The sequence below is a fragment of the Kryptolebias marmoratus genome, linkage group LG19 (genome assembly GCF_001649575.2).
Source record: "Kryptolebias marmoratus isolate JLee-2015 linkage group LG19, ASM164957v2, whole genome shotgun sequence".
Taxonomy (NCBI): Eukaryota; Metazoa; Chordata; class Actinopteri; order Cyprinodontiformes; family Rivulidae; genus Kryptolebias; species Kryptolebias marmoratus.
In genome coordinates, this window is record NC_051448.1 from 10,038,630 (window position 1) to 10,060,614 (window position 21,985).

At 38.8% G+C, this 21,985-nt stretch overlaps 1 protein-coding gene across 2 annotated transcripts in view; it reads left to right on the plus strand.

Annotated features, from left to right (window-relative positions):
• The first annotated feature begins 2,263 nt into the window (after positions 1-2,263).
• Positions 2,264-21,985, plus strand: part of usta (uronyl 2-sulfotransferase a) — a 52,633-nt gene continuing 32,911 nt past the window's right edge. The window contains exon 1 of one of the 2 annotated variants that reach the window (XM_037981422.1): positions 2,264-2,783. In XM_037981422.1, coding sequence (XP_037837350.1) covers positions 2,549-2,783 — 235 coding nt within the window. In that variant the 5' untranslated portion in view covers positions 2,264-2,548. The remainder of the gene's footprint in view (positions 2,784-21,985) is intronic. The other variant, XM_017423299.3, reaches the window with a different exon arrangement.

Consider the following 21,985-nt stretch of genomic DNA (forward strand, 5'->3'; position numbering starts at 1 on the left):
AAATTAAACAAAATAAACATTTGAAATATATGAGTTTGTATGTAATGTATGAATATAATATACAAGTTTCACTTTTTAAATGGAATTACTGAAATCAATCTACTTTTTCATGATATTCTAATTTTATGACCAGCACCTGTAGTGAGCAGTGTTTGATATGGGCAATATGGCTCACCTCCCTGGGCGACATCTCATCACGGGCAGCATTGATTGCTCATAAAGAGAAGGTTATGTAATTTGCACCAATAACAAGTTTCCTATCACTTATGAGTAGGTCCAGTCCCTTTGGGGAGTGGGTGCTCACCTGTTTGCAGACACCCATTGCTGCAGTGGTGTCACACTTGGTTTAGGAAGAAGGGGAAGGGATGTGGATGGGGAGAAAATGGGGTCCAAATTGAGGGGCCCACCCAGGTCATTCATTCTGGAACAGCCACTGATAATGGGCCTTGTTGTAATTGTGTAATACTCATGAGAGACACAGCTTTGTTTCTGTCTGCCTATTGTGTTTTAATTAAGGAACACAAACTCAGGTGAGAAGGCAAACTTATCACTGAGTCTATTAAAAAAAACAACAGAGAAATGTGAGCTAAGTTCCAGTGTTGGTATAATGCTGACCAACACACAAACAAGCTCATGTAACAAAGCTGTAGAGCTGCTCCAGTTGAAAGTAATGCGTAAAAGTTTGAGTTTCCTCCAGATGACTACAAACTTGATGAATCTATGCTGCACATCAGAAAAGTAGATCGTATTAAAGAAAATTTAGATCCAGATCAAGTAGATTTGATTAGATTATCTGATTTGGAGCAGTGGCTTTACATTGATCCATACTATTGAATTGCGCAATAAACGACTGGGTTGATTTGGCTGGCTGACAGGGCTTTAAACCCTTAATTCATTTACAACTTTTGTGCCTGGCTTGCAAAATACTTACCATGCTATATAAATTCATTTACCTGGGGAAAATCCAGGCCCCACAAGCCTTCGATGCTATTATTCTATAGCCTTTTATTATGTCTGCTCTTTAAAACAATTTTTTACAACCATTTTTGCTCCCTTGACAGCTGGCTCTTAGTGCAGTGTTATGAAAAACCTCGTAAAGGTCTAGTGTAATTGTGGGTTGTGGCACTGTTGTGGAAAAATATATGGTTCAATGTAATACTGCAACAACTTCCCTGAAGGGACAGCGAAAGTTTAAAAAAAAACACAGAAACATGGCAGTTCCTTTCAGCTGACATTTATAATGATATGGTGGCATGAAATATATAATCAATTTAAATAATAAGAACCATTTAAACAAAGATTTTAGATTAAAGTCATAGGTCAGATTTTTTTTGAAGTGGGGTTTTGTGGAAAGGTTATGAACAATTAATTAACCGAGGGCTGTAGGTACTTCTTTGAAGTATCTCAGTTTTAAAGAAATAGAGATTAATAGATTTTACGGGTTATCTATGCACCCATCCAGCACCAAATCAGAAACAGCAGGGGTCAAAAGTCACTCTGAGACAACACCTCTGTCTTAATAAAACACTGCTTACCAAAAGGCAGGAGGTCTTTTGCACAAAATGTTTGAGTTTTAGAAGGTCTGTCTGAAATTTTACAGATGAGCTTTGTTGTTGAACAAAAACATGTCAGTATTTATGAATGGAACTAGGAGTAATCATTAGCTTGTCAATCTGGTGAGAATTTTGCTGCTTTCTGTTCACCTAGAAAGTTCAAGTTATAATCTGGGAATGATGTCGGGCCCAACCACTGGAAAACAAGTAAGATTTACTATTTGCCGTGCTCAGTAACCAGGCTAAAATCTGTTATCAGGATAAGTTGTTGACAATAGACTTCTCTTCACTCTGTGCATTCACTGTATCAACATGATCACTTTCAGCACGTGACTACGGAAGTAAAAATAAAAGCTTCAATACTGCAGCTATCACAACGTTTCATATGCAAGACATCCATATTGGATTTTGAGCTTGAAGCTAGTCAGGAATCTCCAATTTTCCATTTTACAACAATATTTGTTTCACAGAACCCCACTTCAAAAGATCTGAAGTACATGTTTATTTCCATTTTATTTCGAGATATTTATTATAATTTATATATGATGCTATTTATTAAACACTTACTAAAACGAAGTTATTTTCCTGACAACAAATTCCTTGAACAAACTCTGCCAAACTTAGGAGGCTGAGCACGGGGAGGCGCTGTTTTACTCGATGGGATTCAAACCCAATCTTGTCTGAGTTGGACTGTTTTCTTCTTCTACTTCTCTCCACGTTCAGTAATCTGACACCGAAAAGACTGAAAGGGGAAGGATGGACCTTTAAGTCGGTTGTAGGAGCGGAAGGAAGGAAGAGTCATCCAAACGAGCAAAGACGAGCGAGCAGGAGCAGAACGCTGCGCGCAAAAAAAAAAAAAAAAAAAAGCCCCGTGGCAGCGGCGGAGGAGATCCTGGGTGCCCGCGCGTCTCCAAACCATCAGATGATCTCCAAACGGCTACTTCCATTTTTCCGAGGCGGATGGGTGACTTTCCACGCTGCTTTGTGAGGAGGAGATGATGAAGAATTCCAGCGGCAGTCCCCTTCACAGCAACCACCAGACCCCCAACCACATCAGAGAGCGACACAAGAGCAGAAAGTCCGGCTTCTTCTCGGCGCTGCCGCTGCGAGCTTCCCTCCGAGGTTATGGTTTCTGCATGGCCGCGCTGTTCCTCTTCTGCTTCGGCTCCCTTTTCTACCAGCTGAACGGCGGAGCTCCTCAGATCCTGCAGGACATCAGGCACTATCTCGGTAAGAAGTTTTCTCTTCCGCGCGCTGGCTCGAGTTGGCCATGAAGGGGAATTCTGTACAATAATACGCTACAAGGCGTCTCTGTACATCTTTCTTTAATAAAACGCAGGGAAAAAAAACAGTAGATTTATTTAAAAGAAACCCATCATGCAAGTCTGGAAAGTTTTGCCCACTTTTAAAATTCTGCGTTTTTGCTCAACTTAAGAACATCAGTTATGACTTGTTGGAGCATGACTATAGACCTTAAGGGTGACGTGAGTTTGGCAACAGTTCAGATTGATTGTGTGTGACTGACACATCCCCACATTCAGCTGGCGCTCCCGAAGGCACGCGGCGCGCTTTACGCACGGCTGGCACAGCTGGAACAAGGAGCGCAGTACACCTCCCAACAGATGCTGGCATCGCGAGTCCGACTTCTTACAGGACGGATTGTCAACTTTAAAAAGAACGTGAAGAGATTGTTTGGTTTCATAATTTCTACTCTTAATTCCGTAAATGTTGGGGTATTGTGTAAAATGTAAATAAAAACTGAATTCAGGGATTTGCAAAAGTAAAACAACAACAAAAACAACATTTTCTTCACAGTAGAACATAGTAAACATATCACTAACAGTACAAGTTACTGTTAAAAAAAAGAATAAGTAATTTTGAGTTTTATGGCAGCAATACAGGGTCAGGGCCATTTCCCTCTGTGAATCATCACCTCTTCTTTTTCCAACAGTCTGTAAACATCTAAGAACTGAGGAGACTGCTGCTGGTGTTTTTGGAGGGGAATGTTGTCCCATTCTTCTCTCTTGTAGGACTCTAGCTGTTTGGTCCTGTGTGTGTATTTTGACAGATTTTTGTTTCCTGATGCACCATATTTTTTTAATTGGTGAGAGGTCTGGACTATAAGCAGACCAGTTCAGCACCTGGACTCTTCTAATATAAAGCCCTGCTGCTGTAATGGATGCTGTCTGTGGTTTAACATTGCTGAAATATGCAAGGCTTTCCCTGAAAAAGACATCATCTGGGTGAAAGCCTATGTTGTTCTGAAACCTGTTTATATTTTTCTACAATAATAGTGTCTTTTCCATATGTGTAAGCTGCCCATGCCAGAGGCACTAATGCACCTCCATACCATCAGAGAAGCTGGCATTTGAACTGAGCGCTGATTCAGGCTGGTTGGTTCCTCTGCCTTCTTAGTTTGGAAAACATGACGTCTGTGGTTTCCAAAGAAAATTTCAAATTTTGATTCATCTGACCACAGAACAGTTTTCCACTTTTCCTCAGTCCATATTAAATTAGTTTTGGCCCAAAGAAGATGTCTGTGATTCTGGATGGTGTTCACATCTGGCTTCTTCTTTGCACGATAGAGCTTTAAGCTGCATTTATGGATGGCACAGCAAACTGTGTTTAGAGACAATGATTTATGGAAGTGTTCCTGAATCCATGCACTGATGACCAGAACAGAATCAGACCTGTTTTTAATGCAGTTCTACCTGAGGACTGTAGATCCAATAATGACTTTCAGCCTCGTCTCTTGACCACAGAGATTTCTCCAGATTCTTGAAATCATTTGTTAATATGAACTGTAGATGATGGGATATTTAAAGTCTTCCCAATTGTCTGTTGAGGAACATTATTCTGAAACTGTTCCACTATTTTTAGATTCAGTTTTTCACAGACTGCTGAGCCTCTACCCATCTTTACTTCTAAAGAGATCTAGCCTCTCTAAAATGCTCTTTTTATCCCCAGCTCTTACTGACCTGTTGCCAATTAACCTAATTAGTTGCATAATGCTTCTCCAGCTGTTTCCTATCTGCACCACTTATTGTTACAGTCTTTTGTTGCCCCTTTTCCTCACTATTTTGGGGTGTGTTGCAGCCATGCAATTCAAAAACTTTTTTTCCCCCAAAAAATAGTGTTTTTTTTTTTAGTTTCAACATTTTGATATGTTTTGCATGTTTTGTTGTGAATAGAATACGGACATATGAGACATATGAGGCAAATCATTGTATTCTGTTTTAATTTACATTTTACGCAACCTCCCAACTTTTTTTGTAATTAGGGTTGTAAATGTGTGGCAACTTTTTTTTCAAACTTGACATTTTTGTCATTTTGTGTGTGCCTACACTTGCCGTGCCATATGGCTTTAGGTTAAGATCTATCAAGACTCAAAATGTAATTAGCGCTTGTGTGAACATGTCCGATCCATTGACCTTTTCTGATCCCTCTGATACTTTACACGGAGTCAGATGTGAGGCAAATTTCCCGTCAGCCCATCTGTGAACTGGGCTGCAACCTCGTCTGCAGCTGGAATGTTTGTGCCTCTGTGCGCATGCTGAAAGAAGGTTGTGTTCCTACCTATCGATCGCTCAGACCTTTAAGGCCTTTATGACGTGATAAACATCTGGAGCAGAATGTGGGGCACTCACCATGTCAGCCACTAATCCCGTGGGTCAGATCAGTTTCCTGCACTGCCTCGCACATGCCTGCGCGCAACCAACAGACAAGGACACTGGTTTGAGTCAAAAAATGCTGACAGCTTCTTTATGTTTTTGCAAAGTAAAACAAACCACAAAAACCACGGAAGCCAGTTTTGGAGCTCTGTTTTACTCTAAAGGTTCCATATAATGAGGAAAATTTTGCAGCAGAAATCACGGCAGTCAAAGGAAGTTTATTTTGTTGAGGTGAATTTATGCACACTGAGAGGCGAGCTCGCTATAGAAAAGAAAAACTCTCTGGGCTGAACAAACACACAGAAGCTTGTAGTGTTGACACAACCATCAGCACAGACAAGCACAATTTATTAAATATCAGATGCAGATGGAGACAGCTGTGTGTGGACCCTGTAGGAGATCATCATGTGTTTGGTCCTACCAGCACCACGTGATTTTCACTTTAAGCTCTGCACAAAACCCCAGAGGAATTGAGGCTCATCAGACTCTCATTTCTCTGTATTTTTTTTTCTTTCTTATTATCGATTTAGGACGGTTGTTTGTGCAATAGCGACACGACCACAGAGCAGCGCCTCCACAGGGATCCGGATGAGTAATCGTCTCCACTTGTTATGTTGCTGAGGCGAGGGGAATAAGCTTTGTTTCAGACAGAAAGTGGTGACATGAGGAAATGGGTTCATGGGAAGTTTGAGGTTTTTGGACTTATTAGCAGGTCTGAGTTCTGTCGGTTGGCGTTTTAAACACTTCCTGGAAGAGAAATTGGCTTTTTAAAGTGCGTAATACAAGTTTTTGACAACAAGTTAGATGAAGGACTTAAAGGGGGGGGGGGTCAGAGTTTTGGCACCACTGCCTGGACCGAGCTGAGATGAAGGTGTGGATTTTCTGTTGCGAGGGTGTGAAAGAGAACAGCAGATTGACAAAGTGGGATTTCGGGTTAAGTGTGTTTCTCTCAGTCAGACGCTGGGCTGCAGAAAACAGACTGTGTTTTGTTCAGGGAGGCTGGTGTTTGAGAACGTCACTCAACATGTAGTTGCTGGAACTAAATTGGCGAGCAGACCTTTAGGCATGGATTTACAGCCTTGTGTACAACGCTGTGTGATGCCAGTTCTGTCGAGTCCCGCCGTATTTCTGTCTTTCACATAAATGTTGATCTAGCTTTGCTGAAAAATATCATCTTGAGTGACCTGCCTGCGTGACAAAGATTGGGATCATGTGTTTGAGTGTTGAATGCAAGTTCGACCCTGACTGTCTGCCAGTGGTTCCCCCAGATGTTTGACTTGGCTGCGCTGCCTGGTGTCTGACTCAAACGTAATTAAATTTTGGGATTTATTTTTCAAGAAAGATAACGTGTCAGTTAACGTATCAGCCAGTTTAGGCCTGAAACTGGGCAAAATAATGGATTAGGTGGGATTTGTAACCAATTTATAGTGGAAATTGCCTCCATTCCTGTCTGAAAAGGCTGCACCTACGAGAAATATGAAAGGTTCTGGCAAGATTCTGAGACCATGAGGTATGAGTTTGCCTTTTTCTATAATTTAACACACATCTTATAGTTCTGCAGTAACTTGACTCAATTGTGTCTGAGAGCATAAGCAATCAGATTGAATCCTTGAGGTTTGACAGCATTTATGGTACATTAACTTCTGAGACACATGGGTGGATGTAATAGGCCTTTAAGCACACCCAAATACACAGGTTATCCTGAGTGTTTGTGCTTTGTAATAGACTCCAGTCTTCTCACGGTACATTGCAAATGCTAAACAAGTTTGACTGTTAATCTCTCACTAAACATCGGGCTTCTACTGAAAAGAACCCTGCAACCTTAAAACCTTCCAAGTTCATAAACTGAAATTTTTCAAAAGCCACCAGGAATCAGAGACTGCAGGGCAGTATTAGGGATTAGACAGGTATGTGCAGACACAGAGGAAGCTTTGGGATTGCTCTCCTTCCTACACTTTCTGCCATATTTGTGCCATCGCTGGTCAGGAAAGGGAAGAAAGCAAAGCCTTTAAAAGAAGTCAAATAAAATTTACTTATTTAGCTGCTGATGAGCACTTTGGCATAAGTTTTACTTTTAAAAAAAAAATCACAAGAGTAGGAGAAACAAATTGAAGAGGGAAGTTTTCCGTTTATTTCAATTTGTTGTGCCGGTACCATAAAAATCTCTAAAATGTGTAAAAAAAAAAAAGCAAAAGAACTGGTTGTAGATGGATTTGATTCAATAAAGCCTGGCATAATAGCATGGTTGAGGGCAAAAACATTGTGAATTAGCTTCAGAACTTTAGCTGTTTTCAGATTGTTTATCATTTATTTTGTTTTAGTTAAAGTTTATTATATTGTGATTTATTTACTTATCATTGTAATCATTTATTTTTCTCTTTTTGTATCAGCTGTTTTTGTTCTAATCAAACACGTACTAAAATATTTAGCTACCACATATGTGTGAGAGGAAAACCAGGCACCGAGCATTATCTCATCAGCACTATCTTTTGAGTCAAATAAATGGGTAGTACTGATAGCTGCGTCATTCGGTGTGACTGATTTTTAGGAACACAACCAGGAAGATGATTCACTTTCACATTACATAGTTATTGCAGCAGAAATAGTTCTGTTCCTGCCAGAGGTGCCCTGGGCTGCAGCACGAGTGCTACAGCTAGGTGCTGCTGCAATTTAACATAGAATTCTATGTAAATAACCACTTAATGCAAAACTTGCAGTGATGCAAACTTTTATAAAATAGTGTTTTGAGGTTAGAGTTATTTTAAGATCGCAGTAATCCAGTAATCTAAGGTTGTTCAAAAAGTTATCTACAACAAAGACGGTTTTAAGTGTCCATAACTTTTTTTTTTTTTTACAGAACTCCAATTTAGAAGCTCTGAACAATCACTTTCCCTCTTATTTGTTTTTTCTTTATTTCTGAGTAAATATGCAGATTTTCTTTGGAGTCCAGAACACTTTAGTCCTGAATCTACCAGTAAAAATATTTATAAATGCAATGAAATGATCACAACACATTTTTCAACCCCACTGACATGCCAGAAGTTGTCCAGTATACCCACAGTCGCTTTCCTTAGGCTCAAAGGCACAATAGCTGTATGTGCCCAGCCTCTTGAACCGGAGACCTTCACCATCCTGCTCCACTAACCTCCAGCCTGACCTTCTGTACTCCTTTGCTAAAAATGTGATTCGAAGACATTATGCTTGGCCACAGCTGCATTTTATTCGTTTATGCAGGGGTAAGGAAAGAGACATACAAACTGTGAGTCAATCACGTAAGTGTGAGTTTTGGAGCGAACTGACCACTCCAGTCACACACACAGGCATGCCCACATCCTATGAAAGGCTATTAAAAACAAGGTTTATATTAAATTAACTTTTTTTTTGTCTTTAAACTGAATTTATGGCATAGACTTTTTATCCAGAAAGTGACAGAATTGCTTTCATTCAGGAGTTTACAGAATGTCAGATGGAATTTAAATCCAAGTGATTTGAATCAGGCTGACACTTAGCATCTGAAACTGCCTGCCAGGTGTGCCTTGGTCTGAGGCTAACTGAAGCTGGTCATGTGGAAAATTAAACTGCCATATTTGTATTTTTCACATTTACTCATGCAACTTTTGACTATGGATTGCAAAACAAAGCATATATGCATGTTTGTATCTAATATTAAAGCAACTCCTCTTACTGATGGCAGAATAATATCTTGCATCCACCCAGCTGACAAATCTTATTAGTAGGTGAAAACAGGACAGCTTTGTTAACTTTCTTTGTGTTTGCTCTGTTACGGCTTGTCAGTGTTAAGAAAAGCCAAGCGTAGCATTCAACAGATCCTTCAAAAAAAAAAACAGCTCTGGACTCACAACGCAACCAGCTTTAAAGCCAAAACAATCAGATGGGTTGTAATTTCTTCAGGGTTAGTTAAACAGGCAGCCTTCCATGCTGAGTAGAGGTGAGCCATGCGCTGTTTACCGAGCTGCTTTATCTCAGGCATGCAAACTATTAATTGGCTTTAAAGCAACAGTTCGGAGCTTTTGAAGTGGGGTTCTGTGGAAAGCTTATGAACAAATAGCATGTTTCTTGTTGAAGATAGCTCTTTGAATGACCTCCGTTTGGAAAAATGGCTGGTTCAACTGCCATGTTAGAACAACTTGAATCTCAAAAAAGTTCACTTTTAAAACTTTATACTGTTGTCAGACTGACATTATATGACTTTTTACAGAAACAGTGCTTGCAGCAGCACTTCCGGTGCAGCATGTGGATCATTAACAATAAAATTAATTAACATGTAAATGGTTTTAAAATATAATTGTCCCAATTTTTGGTTCAAAATAAATAAACATATTAGCTTCATGTGTTATGGTTTTGACAGTAGTTTAATCATGATTAGCTCTTTGCACTCTATCTTTTCTGGATTATAAAATTATTTGATGTCAACATTTTTTTTGCCAGTGTATTACATAACAGCAGCAAGCAGTTAGTGTCACCATTTAGCATCTGCACGCCTGAGAGGCTGCTGTTGCCATCTCCAGAGAGACAGGCAAACATTAAAACAACACATGGTAATTATCTTTCATTAGTGCATTTGTTTTCGCCACATGAAACGAGGGCAGAGGGAAAGAAAATTACCAATTCCCCAGTGCTTTCTAGCTGCTGCTGCTGTTCAAGGCTCACTGAGTAACAGTGGGTATGACCCAAAAGAAATGCCTGGCAAATTATTGGTCAATGTTTTGCAACTGTGCTGCTGTGCTGTGATAATTAATGTAAAGTCTGCTTTGATTTGTTACTTCAATTTATGTGTTATCACTGGTTAAAGCCGAGATTGCTACATGTGATCGGTTTCTTGGATTTTTTTTAAGCAAATGTACATCTACAACTCAATAACTTTTGAAGCCAAGCCAATTCAAGATGGCTTCCACAGCTAATTAAACTTAGCTAACACAAAAATGGCTATAATTCAGGCAGTTTTGCAGATATTGAGCTAAAATTTGGTGTGTTAGTAGCTGAGTGTCATCCTCAACACATACTCTAATGCCTAAATGTTGAATTTCGCCTTACTTTAAACTTTGGCAATAATTGTTGGAGTCAACTCAATCGTCTGTTTACAAAATATTTCTAGGACCACTGGATGGATTTAATTAAAATTTCAGAAATTAGTGTCTGAGTGAGCATCTCCAACTGATTACCTTTTGAAGTCATACCAATTCAAGATGGTTGCCATCCCTAATTAACCTAAAACATAAAAAACATAAAAATGGTTATAACTCAGGCAATTTTACAAATATTGAGTGAAATTTTGATGTTGTACTTGGTGATAGTCATACCCAACACATAGCTTGTGAGGTATTTGATTGTTTGAAATTTTGCAATATTGTGTGAGCTCTCACATAATGTTAATTTTAAGGTTTGACACATATGGCTATATAACACATATAATAATTTTTCAACATCAGAGGATATTATTTTAAAACTCTGGTATAAAAGGTTCTATATGCATTCCTTCAAGGAATTCTATGCTTTTAACTGTTTATGTTTTTAGTGGTATGTAAATTATCAGGTGGCTGAAGCCCACGAGGTGTAGTAGCACATCACGTTTAGAAAAATAAAAACCGAAAAAAAAAAAAAAATGAGCTTTTATGAAAGAATAACTTGACTTCTTACGGGACATAAACTAAACCCCCTACTTCAGTCAGATCTGCCTCATTCATATAGAAAGACAAAACCTTTAATCTGAATCCAAGTCCTTTCATGATGGATTTAGAAACACTATAATTGTACCCTGCCTCCTGAGCATTTTTAGATCTGCCTTGCCCTTCCTCACTTCTCTGTGCCCTGGTAGCATAATTATGAAGTTTCTTTGATTACTTCGGAGAACACTTTGGAAATCACACCACATTCCTCAGTTTATTACAGAACACCTACAGAACCACGTGGAGCTTCTATTTCTGCTTAGCACATGTGTGGTACACTTGCCATCAAACTGCTAGTCTGTGTGATCAAGACAACATTTTACAATTTCTGACGTTTTCTGAGTCCGGAGTGGCAAACACATTTACCAAAGTAATAGCTTGTTACTGCACTGGCTATGATCCACAGAAACATGTTGGCTGGTGGTCAGTCACATACCTTGTTCAAGGAACTCAGCCTGACTTTATACTTAAATGATTTTACCACAACTTTGTCTGCTCCCTTTATGGAAATGAAAAAGTATAGAGCAGTCTTAAATATATACCAGGGAGAAAGAGAGAATGGCAATGCCTGGCCAATGCTGTTAAAACCACTACGGTGTACTTTAAGTTTTATATTTAGCTTACAGAGGGGCTTCAGCTGCTTTAGAAAGGGATGCAGATGTTGTTTCTAGAACAGGTTATTTGCAAAGAAGCCAACTGTAGCAACCTAATTTTTAGCTTTGTGAAACCACTTTCATCCAGTGTTTTTTTTAGAGGCATAAAGCAGCTGTTTTCAACAAAAATCCTAAGATTAACTCTGCTCCACATCAAGTGCCAACTTATAGCGAAACACTCACCAGCTTTAGACACTGATAATCCGATCATAATGCTATGAAGTTGGATTTTAAACTTTTATAAGGATTGGCTTTTTTGGATCAAGCCTCAAGTGGTTATTTGAGGAATTGCAGATTTTGGTGCTTAGATTGTCCTCACTTTTCAACCATGGAGGTCAATGCTTTCTGGCAACTAAACTAAAACTAAAAGAAATTGAATATTGGTCAGTATTTATGACTCAAAATTAATCTTAATTTTGACATGTAATCTGTATGAGGGATGAGTAAATGCAGAACTATTTGTAAACAAGTGTCAATGAAAATACAGGTTTGAGTTTCACAAATTTATCAGAAGCTGGTTTCATTGAAATCATAAAAAAGTAGTTTTCCTGAACTGGACATCTCTTTATTTTTAAAGTATTTCATCTTTTCCTGCAGATTCTCAAAATGCCCTAAGGATTTGAATGATTCTGCTTACATGTATTTGAAGTGTACAAAATATACTACCCATATTTATGACAAACCCACATTACAAAGCTCATTACTTGGTGTTTAGTATTATATTTAGCCTGACTACTTCTTTCTGCCATTACTCTGACTTCATTGCAAACCAGCTTTAGGTATTTTACAAGAAATCCTCTTGACACAAACTAGAAAGAATTTATTGTCCTACAGGGAAAGACAGACTTTACATAGACGCTCCACATATCTGAAGACTCAGCTAAACAGAAAAGAAACTGCGTGGGATCTGGTAACACCTCACGACTTCCGTTCAATCAACATCATTGCCGCAGGATTATATTTCTGCCTATCACATCTGGATGTAAACTTAAATATGATCAAAACAAACATTATCTTTGACATATTTGATTCAAGATTATTATTAGTAGGGTTTTACAGCTTGCTGATATTTAATAAGCCACTGGTGTATGTCATTTTGTAAAGGGTGATTTTTTTCTGCCTTTATTTTATAGTGTGATCCATTATCTTACCATGTAAAATTCCTACATCCTCAAATATGATCAACTTCTTCTAAAGCATTCCCTTTTTTTAGCTACCTGACAAAATATTTCATGGTGTTTTTTTTTTATTGTTTTTGAAATATTTCGTTGGAATGTGGATGTCCCCAGTGTAAAGCAAACACCAAATATCTCTCCAAATGTCTCACCTCTGTATCAGAATGTGGTCTCCTTCTCTGAAAACAGACTTCATCTTTTTTCCCTCTTCTTCCCTTTAATGCCTACACTTTTTACTTTCTATCCTGCTGTCTTATGCGGAGGCACAGAAGAACTTTTTTAATGTTTTCAGTATCTGAGACTTTTTTTTTGTGATGTTTACCCTCCTTGCAGTAGCTCATTTAAATGCGTAGTGCAGCTCAGTCAGGTCAATCTGCACTGTCGTTAGTCTAAAGGACAAACTATGTTTTCCTGATGTTTCCGAGACACATCATGAGTGAAAGGAACAGAATCCAAAGCTAAACAGATTTTCAACAATATACAAACTTCCCAATTTTTTTGGTCCATTTAGGTTTAATGTTAAGCCCTTAAATTTAGGTCCTGCAGAAACTCAGCCAGCATTGTTAGAGGTTGAAATTGATTTATTTGAGAGTAATGTGTTGTCTCATCAAGACAGAGGTGCAACATTTCATTGTTGTTTTTTTGCAATCAAAGTCACCGATTCAGGAATTCCGACTACACAGTTAAACTGGTATGACTTGAAAATTTAACAAGAGGTTAAAGGTCACGTAAGGACTTTGGTTAAACCCATTGTAAAGGTTAAAGGGGCAACTTCTTAGTTTACTGCTATTTCTCAAACACTGTGTTCTTTAAAAAGCTATCAGTTGTCTGATCTGATTCACTCGCTCAGACTTCGGTTGCGTTATATTTCCACTGACCTCCCAGACCAGCGTTCCTGCCATCTTTGCCAGCCAGCTCCTTTCGTTCTGCTGCAGCAGTTTTCTTTGGACAGTTCTGAGTTTGTGTCACTCTGCAAAAAATAGATTTACCACAAATTATCACCCCAAGAACATCTCTTTAGTCCATAATCTACTCTATTTTTTGCTGCCCTGTTTTATTTTTTCCATCATTTTCTCTTCCCATTAGTTCTTGGCCACTTCCTCTTTCGCTGTCTTTCTTTTTACCAATCTCTCCACCCCTTTCATGTAGAAAGTCTTTCTTGGACAGCAAAATATAGCCGCACAGATGCTGTTTCTGTGAAATTCTGAACAGTGGACTTCTGTGAACCATGCACAACAGGGCCACTGGATCCACTGATATCTGTGGGTGGGGTGTGTGTGGGTGTGTGTGTAAGTGTGTGTGTGTGGGGGGTGTGTGGGGGGGGGGGTACTGCCAGCTGGAATGCTTGCGTCCTCAATGCAGGTCCATGACACTCAGACACAGGTTTTTAAAGCCACTGTCTTTCTGGGCTCTGTCTTTATTGTCCTCAGCTCATTTATGCATTTATCTGTATGTGTTCAGGCTTGGTTCATTTTTAAGTGTGAGACTGAAAACAAGGATCATGAAGATTGATAGTGAACATTTCTTATGACTGTGATTTGTGGTATGAAAATTATGATATTGACTGCCATGTATTTTAATGATTTATAATTTTAGTAAAATTGTTTACACAGATTTGAAGTTGGTTGAGGAGAAAAATGTTTTTTTTTGGTTTTTTTTTACTGCGTTTCTGTCCCCTTGCAGGGGTAAAACATAACATAATGAAATGACAAAATAAAGTTAGAGAAGAGTTCAAGCTTTTGTAATTTTAGGATCTGCTACATTAAGGCAAAAGCAGCATTGTTCACGTCTCTCATATTGCCTAATTTTGTTTGACATCCATGTTATTTATAGGCTCACCAAGCTATGTTTCCAGCTAAGTTCAAATCAGCTGAACGTCTGAGAGGCAGCTGAGCACATAATTAGAAACTATCATTATCCTTTTTTTTCTGTGCAGATGCCTCTGAGCAGTACAACTTTTCTTTCTCTTTCTTGTTAGCTTTTGTTTCATAACATGTTGTTGTTCGGCCAGTGCGTAGCCCAGTGTTGTGTTGTCTATAATTAGCTGTTCAATTTTAATGAGGCGGTTCTGAAAGGCTGAAGTAAACCGCTGACCACCACTACTGCAGCCTCGCCACAGTGCTAAATTACAGAGAGGGCATTTATTTTTCAAGACCAATCTTAGCAGGAACCAGGAGTCACAAATGGCAGCACACTGGGCTTTGGTGAGAAGTCAAACATGAAAACCATTAAGAGCAAAATCAGTATGGACACTTAGCCTGTTGCTACTGTCCTGATTCACCACGTTCAAATCATATACATGGTACTGTAAATGACCTTATCAGTCCAAATACCTACCATCCATCCATCCATCCATCCATCCATTTTCTTTACCTGATTCTCCTTTCCGGGTCGTGAGGAGATGGTGCTTATCTCCAGCCATTACTGTGCGGCAGTTGGGGGACAGCCTGGACAGGTCACAAGTCCGTCAAGTCCGGCTTGTCCAGATACCGTTATTGAAATAAACATTAAAGAAGAACATGTATATGTTGCTCCGGTTTTTGCATTTGTGCATCTCAGACCTGTCTCAAGAGGACAGGAGCTGTATTTTTACACCCGCATCTCTGACAGAGAATATCTGAGGCAAATGTCAAGGTCTGAAAACCACACTGATGATAAATAATATTGTTGAAAAACAGGTCCAGATCTGCCTGACTTCATTTCAAAAGTGTACCCCAGCAGATTAAAACATGCTCACGTTGGATAAATCTGTATATGTCTCACTGCAGTTGCTGTTTTTTGTTAAAAATAAAAAAAGGTGTTCTCTATTGTAGTTACCAAGATGATGCCACCCAAGTGCTTTGCACTATTTCTTCTATGCTTCTTCTCAAAAAAATATGCTAATGGTAACATACTTTATTGGCACTGCAGCAACAATTAGCATTTTGATATACTGTATGCTAATGTTATCATATTTAAATATAGCTTGTTAACCTATTATCAAAGTTTCAAGAAGAACGTCACAACAACACAGGAAAACGCTCCTTAGTTTTATTATCATTGAATGTAATCTTAGATGAAGAAATAAATCAATAGCCCCCAGGTAACTACTGTGAAGTTAAAATTACAGTATTTTTCTGAATGTCTGTCCTTAAATGTAAATAATCAAATGTACACTATTCTCACAATTATGCCTAAGTTAAATGAGTAAATGTGTTCTTTTAATCTACAGCAAGAGTGTTTTAGCTGTTGCAAACCTCCCGCCTGTTCCAAACATCTGTCCATTTATTAAAACAGATGCACTTTACTCATTCATGCACGAGGTGGTGAGCAAGTTGCTGCGAGTCTATGTATAACAGTGAACAATCCCTGGGGATTGATGGAGCAGCAGGAATGGGATTAATGTGGACTGTTCAATGTTGAAGAGACTGTTACGTGAAGTCCTGCTGGTACTGTTTAATCATTAGCCAGATGTTCTAAACTCCACCCCTTTCTCTGTCTTTCCTTATCTTATTTTCTTTTAACCCCAACTGAACTGGAGTTTAAATGAGTGGGACACACACCCCTGCTAGTAAGTCTATTTATAGGCTGAGTTAGAGGCATTTGCCCACAGAAACTCTTTTATATGTGACTCACTGATTACAGGTCAGGACGGACTTTCTGAGTCTCTAAACTGTGACCATCAGCATGTGGGCAAAAATGATGACCATTTGCAAATATTGTTAGACGCACGCATGTCGAGTGCCAGTATGTGGTTTTGTGCTGACGTCTGTAGAAAAAAAGGGACTTACTTGAGGTGAAAATGTGCAAAGTAAGTAAACCAATAAGTTCAAAATTTGGTAGGGCACTATTTGTTCCTCTGTCCTTACTTGTACTGCTTAAATGAACAGACAATTTAGTACAGTGCTCATTTTTCTGGCATTCTTATTAAAGAGGGTGCAAAAGCTTTCTGCATGTTGGTCTCAGAGCCACTCCAAGCCACTCTGACAGCAAGATGTTCATGAATGAATGTTAGTTATTTCCATCTGCAGTTCACGCGGTGTGAGTTCGGCCCAAATTTTTAGCCAAGCCCATGTTTCCAAGAGGCCACTCAAGGGTGAGAGAGTTCCCCTCACCTTAATTCCACGGCGCTTCTCTGCTGCGCATTAATCAACAGCGTCTGCGCCGTTTTAGAGGCTGTGTTTGTTTGCCTCTGCCTTGCTTAGATGTGAACAGTGGCAGCATGTGTGTGTGAGAGTGAGAGAGATGTGTAGGACTCAGCAGGGTGCCTGTTTGGGAGGGTGGCTACAGTACAGGGTTTTAGTGTACTGCTTCCAACCACAAAGTGAAGCACTGAGTAACCCTGCCTTGACGCAGCAGATTTAGCACCTTAGGCCCTTCCAGATGCTTTCCCTCTGCTCCTGATGACAGAAACAGGAGAATGACTGGCACTTCTACTGTTAATATGAGGAAACCCTACTTTATGAAGAAAATTAGGCCTTAATGACCCATAATAGGTGTATATTTCTTCATTGCCTCTCTTTAGAGCTTGTGGTTTGGGTTTAGGGGTTGACTAAAGGAGGTGAAGAAGGAATGACCAAGGGCTGCTTAGAAACTTATTGATTGTGAAGAAAAGTGTGATGATGTTTGAAACATTTTCCTCTCTACATTTTTATCAGGTTATTGAACAACTTCTTTAATGGTAACTTGTTAGCTTAAAGGTTTAATGTTTGAAACAAATTGGCAAACTGCACAAATTTTCTATTTGGTCAAAAGCTCGGGACTTTTAATCTTACTACTTTCTCAGTGTTCAGACTACTATCATCTTAAGTTTGTTTTTCAAATCAGGTCTTTTGGATACAGTTTATGCCCCTGTATTTGCAAGCAATCAAACCAGATTTGAATTCTCAGACATTGTCAAACTACCTATTTGGATTACTGTGGTAACAAGGAGAGGATAGTAGCAATAGAATAGAATGGAATGACTTTATTGTCATTGCACATAGTACAATAAAATTGCAAAGATTCCTCTTAAGCTGTAATGTCTTAAAATAGATTAAAAGGTAAATAAAAACTTAGAGTATATTTACAAGTCTATGTAAATTAGACTGTAAGTTTTTGTGCTAACTTATTGCAGTTTTTGATCAGTTGTTCAAAGACTGAGGCTTTGCTCCATATTGCACATGATCTGACAGTTCATTGCTTGATGAATAAATATTCATGAGGGGGCGCATCAGAGGATATTTAAGTACAGCATGGTTATGGCTGCGGGACAGAAAGTATTTCTAAGTCTGTTTGTTCTGGATTTAATGAAACTGTGGCGCCTCCCAGAGGGCAACAGGTTATACAGGTGGGATCCAGGGTGGGAGGTGTCTTCTAGGATGTTGTGTGCTGATGCAGCAGGAGGTGTGCAGGTCCTTCAGGGAGAGGAAGGGGCAGGGAGAGAAAGGGGCAGCCAATGATCTTCCTAGTTGTTTTTACTAGTCTTTGCAGACTCTTCCTCGTGGCTTCAGTGCAGCTGTTTTACCACGCAGTGCAGCAACACAATCTCAGTAACAGAATGGCAGAAATTCGACAGAAGTTAGTCATCTCTCATATAAAGATTATAAGCCTGCAAAGCAAGGATCGTGTTATTAATCTATGACTGGCGTAACTAAGACTGCTAAAATATCAGAGTGCTATGATTTGTTTTGTTTGACTCAGGTTGCGCCTTAAATACTTAAAAACTTCCCAGTATTTCAATGCAGTAAGCAGCCTATTTCACAAGGTTTATTTATAAAAGCTGTTTTTACCATCTGTCATTCAGGCTCAGTTTTCCCTCCATTCCAGTCCCTTCGGTCCACTCTGGTGCCAATCACCATTCACTGCATGAGCAGATTGGTCAAACATGGTCACTCTATTTCAACTCAGTTATATTACCATTTAATCATCTCCCTATTGTCTCAGTCATCAGGCTTTGTTGTGTTTTCAATTATGAAGACAAAATGCAGGTTTTATCCAACCAGTTTTCTTCATTGGCTTAAATTAGCATCACCACCATGTGCTCAACACATGGTTTATGTACTTTTAAAAAATGCACTGAAGAATGTATGTTGGTATGTGTCCTAGCAGCTGTGTAAATTAAGTTTAATGGGGCACTTGAATGATGTCATGGGTTACATGGTGGTCCGCTGCCATCGCACATCCGGTGCTTCCGGTACTAGAACACAATTCTTTGCACCCATTTTCACATGCACGCACATTTCTTTTTTGTCTTTTTTTTGTTTCCCTCACATATGCTCTTTGTCAGGGACCTCAAAGGCAAACTGGAAGGACACAGAGGGACAGTTCTCTCAAAATGAGACATGGTGAAAGCATCTGAGATCAGGTCATTTAAGAGTCAGAGGTGGGGGAGAGAAACAAAGAACCCAAGCAACTACAAAAACAAAGACAACAACAACAAAAGAAAATAATGATCAGTTCAGTGGTAATAAGTATCACATGGAGAAAGCGACAAATAATATCAAGACAATCAGGTCAAAAGAACAGAAAACTGAACTCACTGGAAAGCTCTAATTTTCTCCATGCCACGGCAGCATGGTACTGGCCACTTTTAGCAAAGTCAGATGCTTCTGGGACTTTTTTTTATTATTTACTGGCAAGGCACAATTTCTCAGTTTTGATAAAACCTCTGAGATACTTTGGTCAACAGACATTGGGATCACCGTACTGAGCTTTTATATAGCCGTTTATTTTTTTGTTTGGTTTCATCTGTTTTCTTTCTCGCTGATTTCACTACACTTGATTTCATCACTTCAGCCTGACACTTAGCAACAGAACACAAAACAACCAAGAGAAAACCAGGACCCCACAAATCATTAGAAACTACAGTTTGATCTGATCCATTTTTTTAGGCACATTCTCATCACAAGCACTGCCTTGACCTGGTCCGATGATTAAAACGCAGCACCATAAATACTAACATTGGGTAATGTAACATAATCCAGTTACATAATTTCTTCCTGTAGTTTATAGAAATATGTAACTTATAATAGCTTTAATGGAACAGCAAATCAAAAGTGCAAAAAAGTTTTTTAAGTTAAATTTGGTTGAAGATAATGATGAAAAAGTGAAAATGTTTCCCACTGTGAACTGTTGAAATGACTTACTTTTTTGCTGCAAATCTGAAGATGTCTTATTTAGATCAGTTGATCGAATGTAAACTCTATAGTCAAATCTGTTGTCAAAAGTTGCAAGCAAAAACAAATCTTTTACTCAACCAGAAATCCAAGTGCTCTTGGATTTTGACTCTTTCTGCATGTCAAAGTTTCGTTGTGATCTGTTGGCAATGACTTTCAGCTATTACCATATCAAATTTTAGCTCAGTACTTGTAAAAAAAAATGACTGAGTCATAGCTATTTTTGTGTTTGCTAATGTCGATTAGCTGTGGTGGCCATCTCATATCATGTTCACTCCAAAAGTTAATCAGTTGTAGATGTATATGCAATGATAATTTTCTGACAGTTTCATGAAAATCTGTTCAGTGGTTCATGGGATATACAGACACACGAATACACATATACACACACGCTTACCACTCTGGCTTTTGTTCAGTGTGTGGCTGCTAGTTCTACCATCACTCTCCTAAACAACACAAAAATGCACAATAAAACTTATATATTTTTATCTCACTTACACACATGGGCTTACTTCCTGAAAAACCTGAGCATGGACCAAGGGAGTGGCTGTGGCTTGATGCAGCAGCGGTTAAACCTGGCACTGACCGGCACTGCAGACCGAGATGGAGCCTGACAGCACTTTCCGTCAAATGAGTATTTATGTAACAGACGACGCAGACATGGAGGTCAGGGCTGTGCCACCATCTACCATGTAATTAGTGAGAGATTCAGGGATTCTGTGAACTCTCAGCTAACAGCACAGACACATTTAGCTACGTAAAGTAAAACCAGAAAAAGTACTTGCTGCTAACTCTTAATTGTGTAAATACAGATTTTTCTGTTTTTTTTTAAATTATTATTATTATTATTAGTATTATTATGGGTGTTTTTTGCAATCTAACTACTTCCACTTTGATCTATTTTAGCCATTCATATATCAAAATGTTCAGCTCATTTGAAAAATGGGTGCTATGACTTTAGTTTTTTTGTAACTTTAATATTTTGGAAAATATTTGATAATACTTACAGATATTTTCTCCATGGAAATAAATAGAGATATCTTCAATTGTTTGAAAAACATCCTCTTCAGCATCCTTGCTCTGGTTTTCTTTTCTTATGTTACTTTTAGTATTTAGTATTTAGCTAACATTCTACCTTTAGCTTTCAGCTATTCTTCGGCTACTTTTAGGTTTTAGGAACCCTTTTGCTACTTTTAACTAGCCATTGCTACTTTTACCTCTTACCTAGCCTTTTGCTACTTTAAGCTTCTTGCTAGGCTTTTGCTACTTTTAGTTTTTACCTGCACTTTAGCTACTTTTGGCTTTTAGCTGGTGTTCTGCTTCTTTTAGCTTTAGCAACTCTTTGAGGATTAAGCAAAGTCAGTCAGCCCTCAGCATCCGCAGTACTTTTTCACAGAAAATGAAATTTCTCTAGTTTCTGACTGGGCTACATTTACATACAGGCTTCCGAAATTGCCCCCAAAACCCAGCAGGACTATTGCACAGTTTTGTCATGAATGGAAAGTTCAAATCAGAGAGGAGAGTCATAGTTTGGAAGCACTTAATTCTTCCAAAGCAGCAATTAGGCGTGACGACCACAATATGATTATAATGATGATGTATTAGGTTAATTAAAGTCAAGTGATTACCCCATTAAAATGTTTGACTAACCATTGTGCTTTTGTGGAAAACACATTGAAATTATGAGCTGCTGGCTCTCAGCCTGTCTTCTAGGCTGATTTTTTGTCAGCAGCTACTGAGACTCTTCTTTTAGCTCCACTACATGATTGCAGTGACCTTTTCTAGTCGATGATTATATGGCAATAATACTTTTGAATTTTTGAAGATTTAGGCACAATAAGAGATTCACAAGGAGCTCTTTTAAAGGTCTCAGTCTTAAATTAGCTGTGGCTCATCTTTAGGAAAGACCAGGACATGTACATTTTAAAGCTTTATAAATACTTAGTTCTTAGCCGCGTTTCAACAATGATCAGCCTTTGGCCACTCAAAGCAGGTGGCACTAGGTGAGCCTAGAAGAGAAGGCTTTTTTTCATGAGGCTATTTTTACAGCTAATATTCTTTTACAATTAAGAAATGGCACTGAAGCAGAATAAAGTAGGTCAGGTTTAGG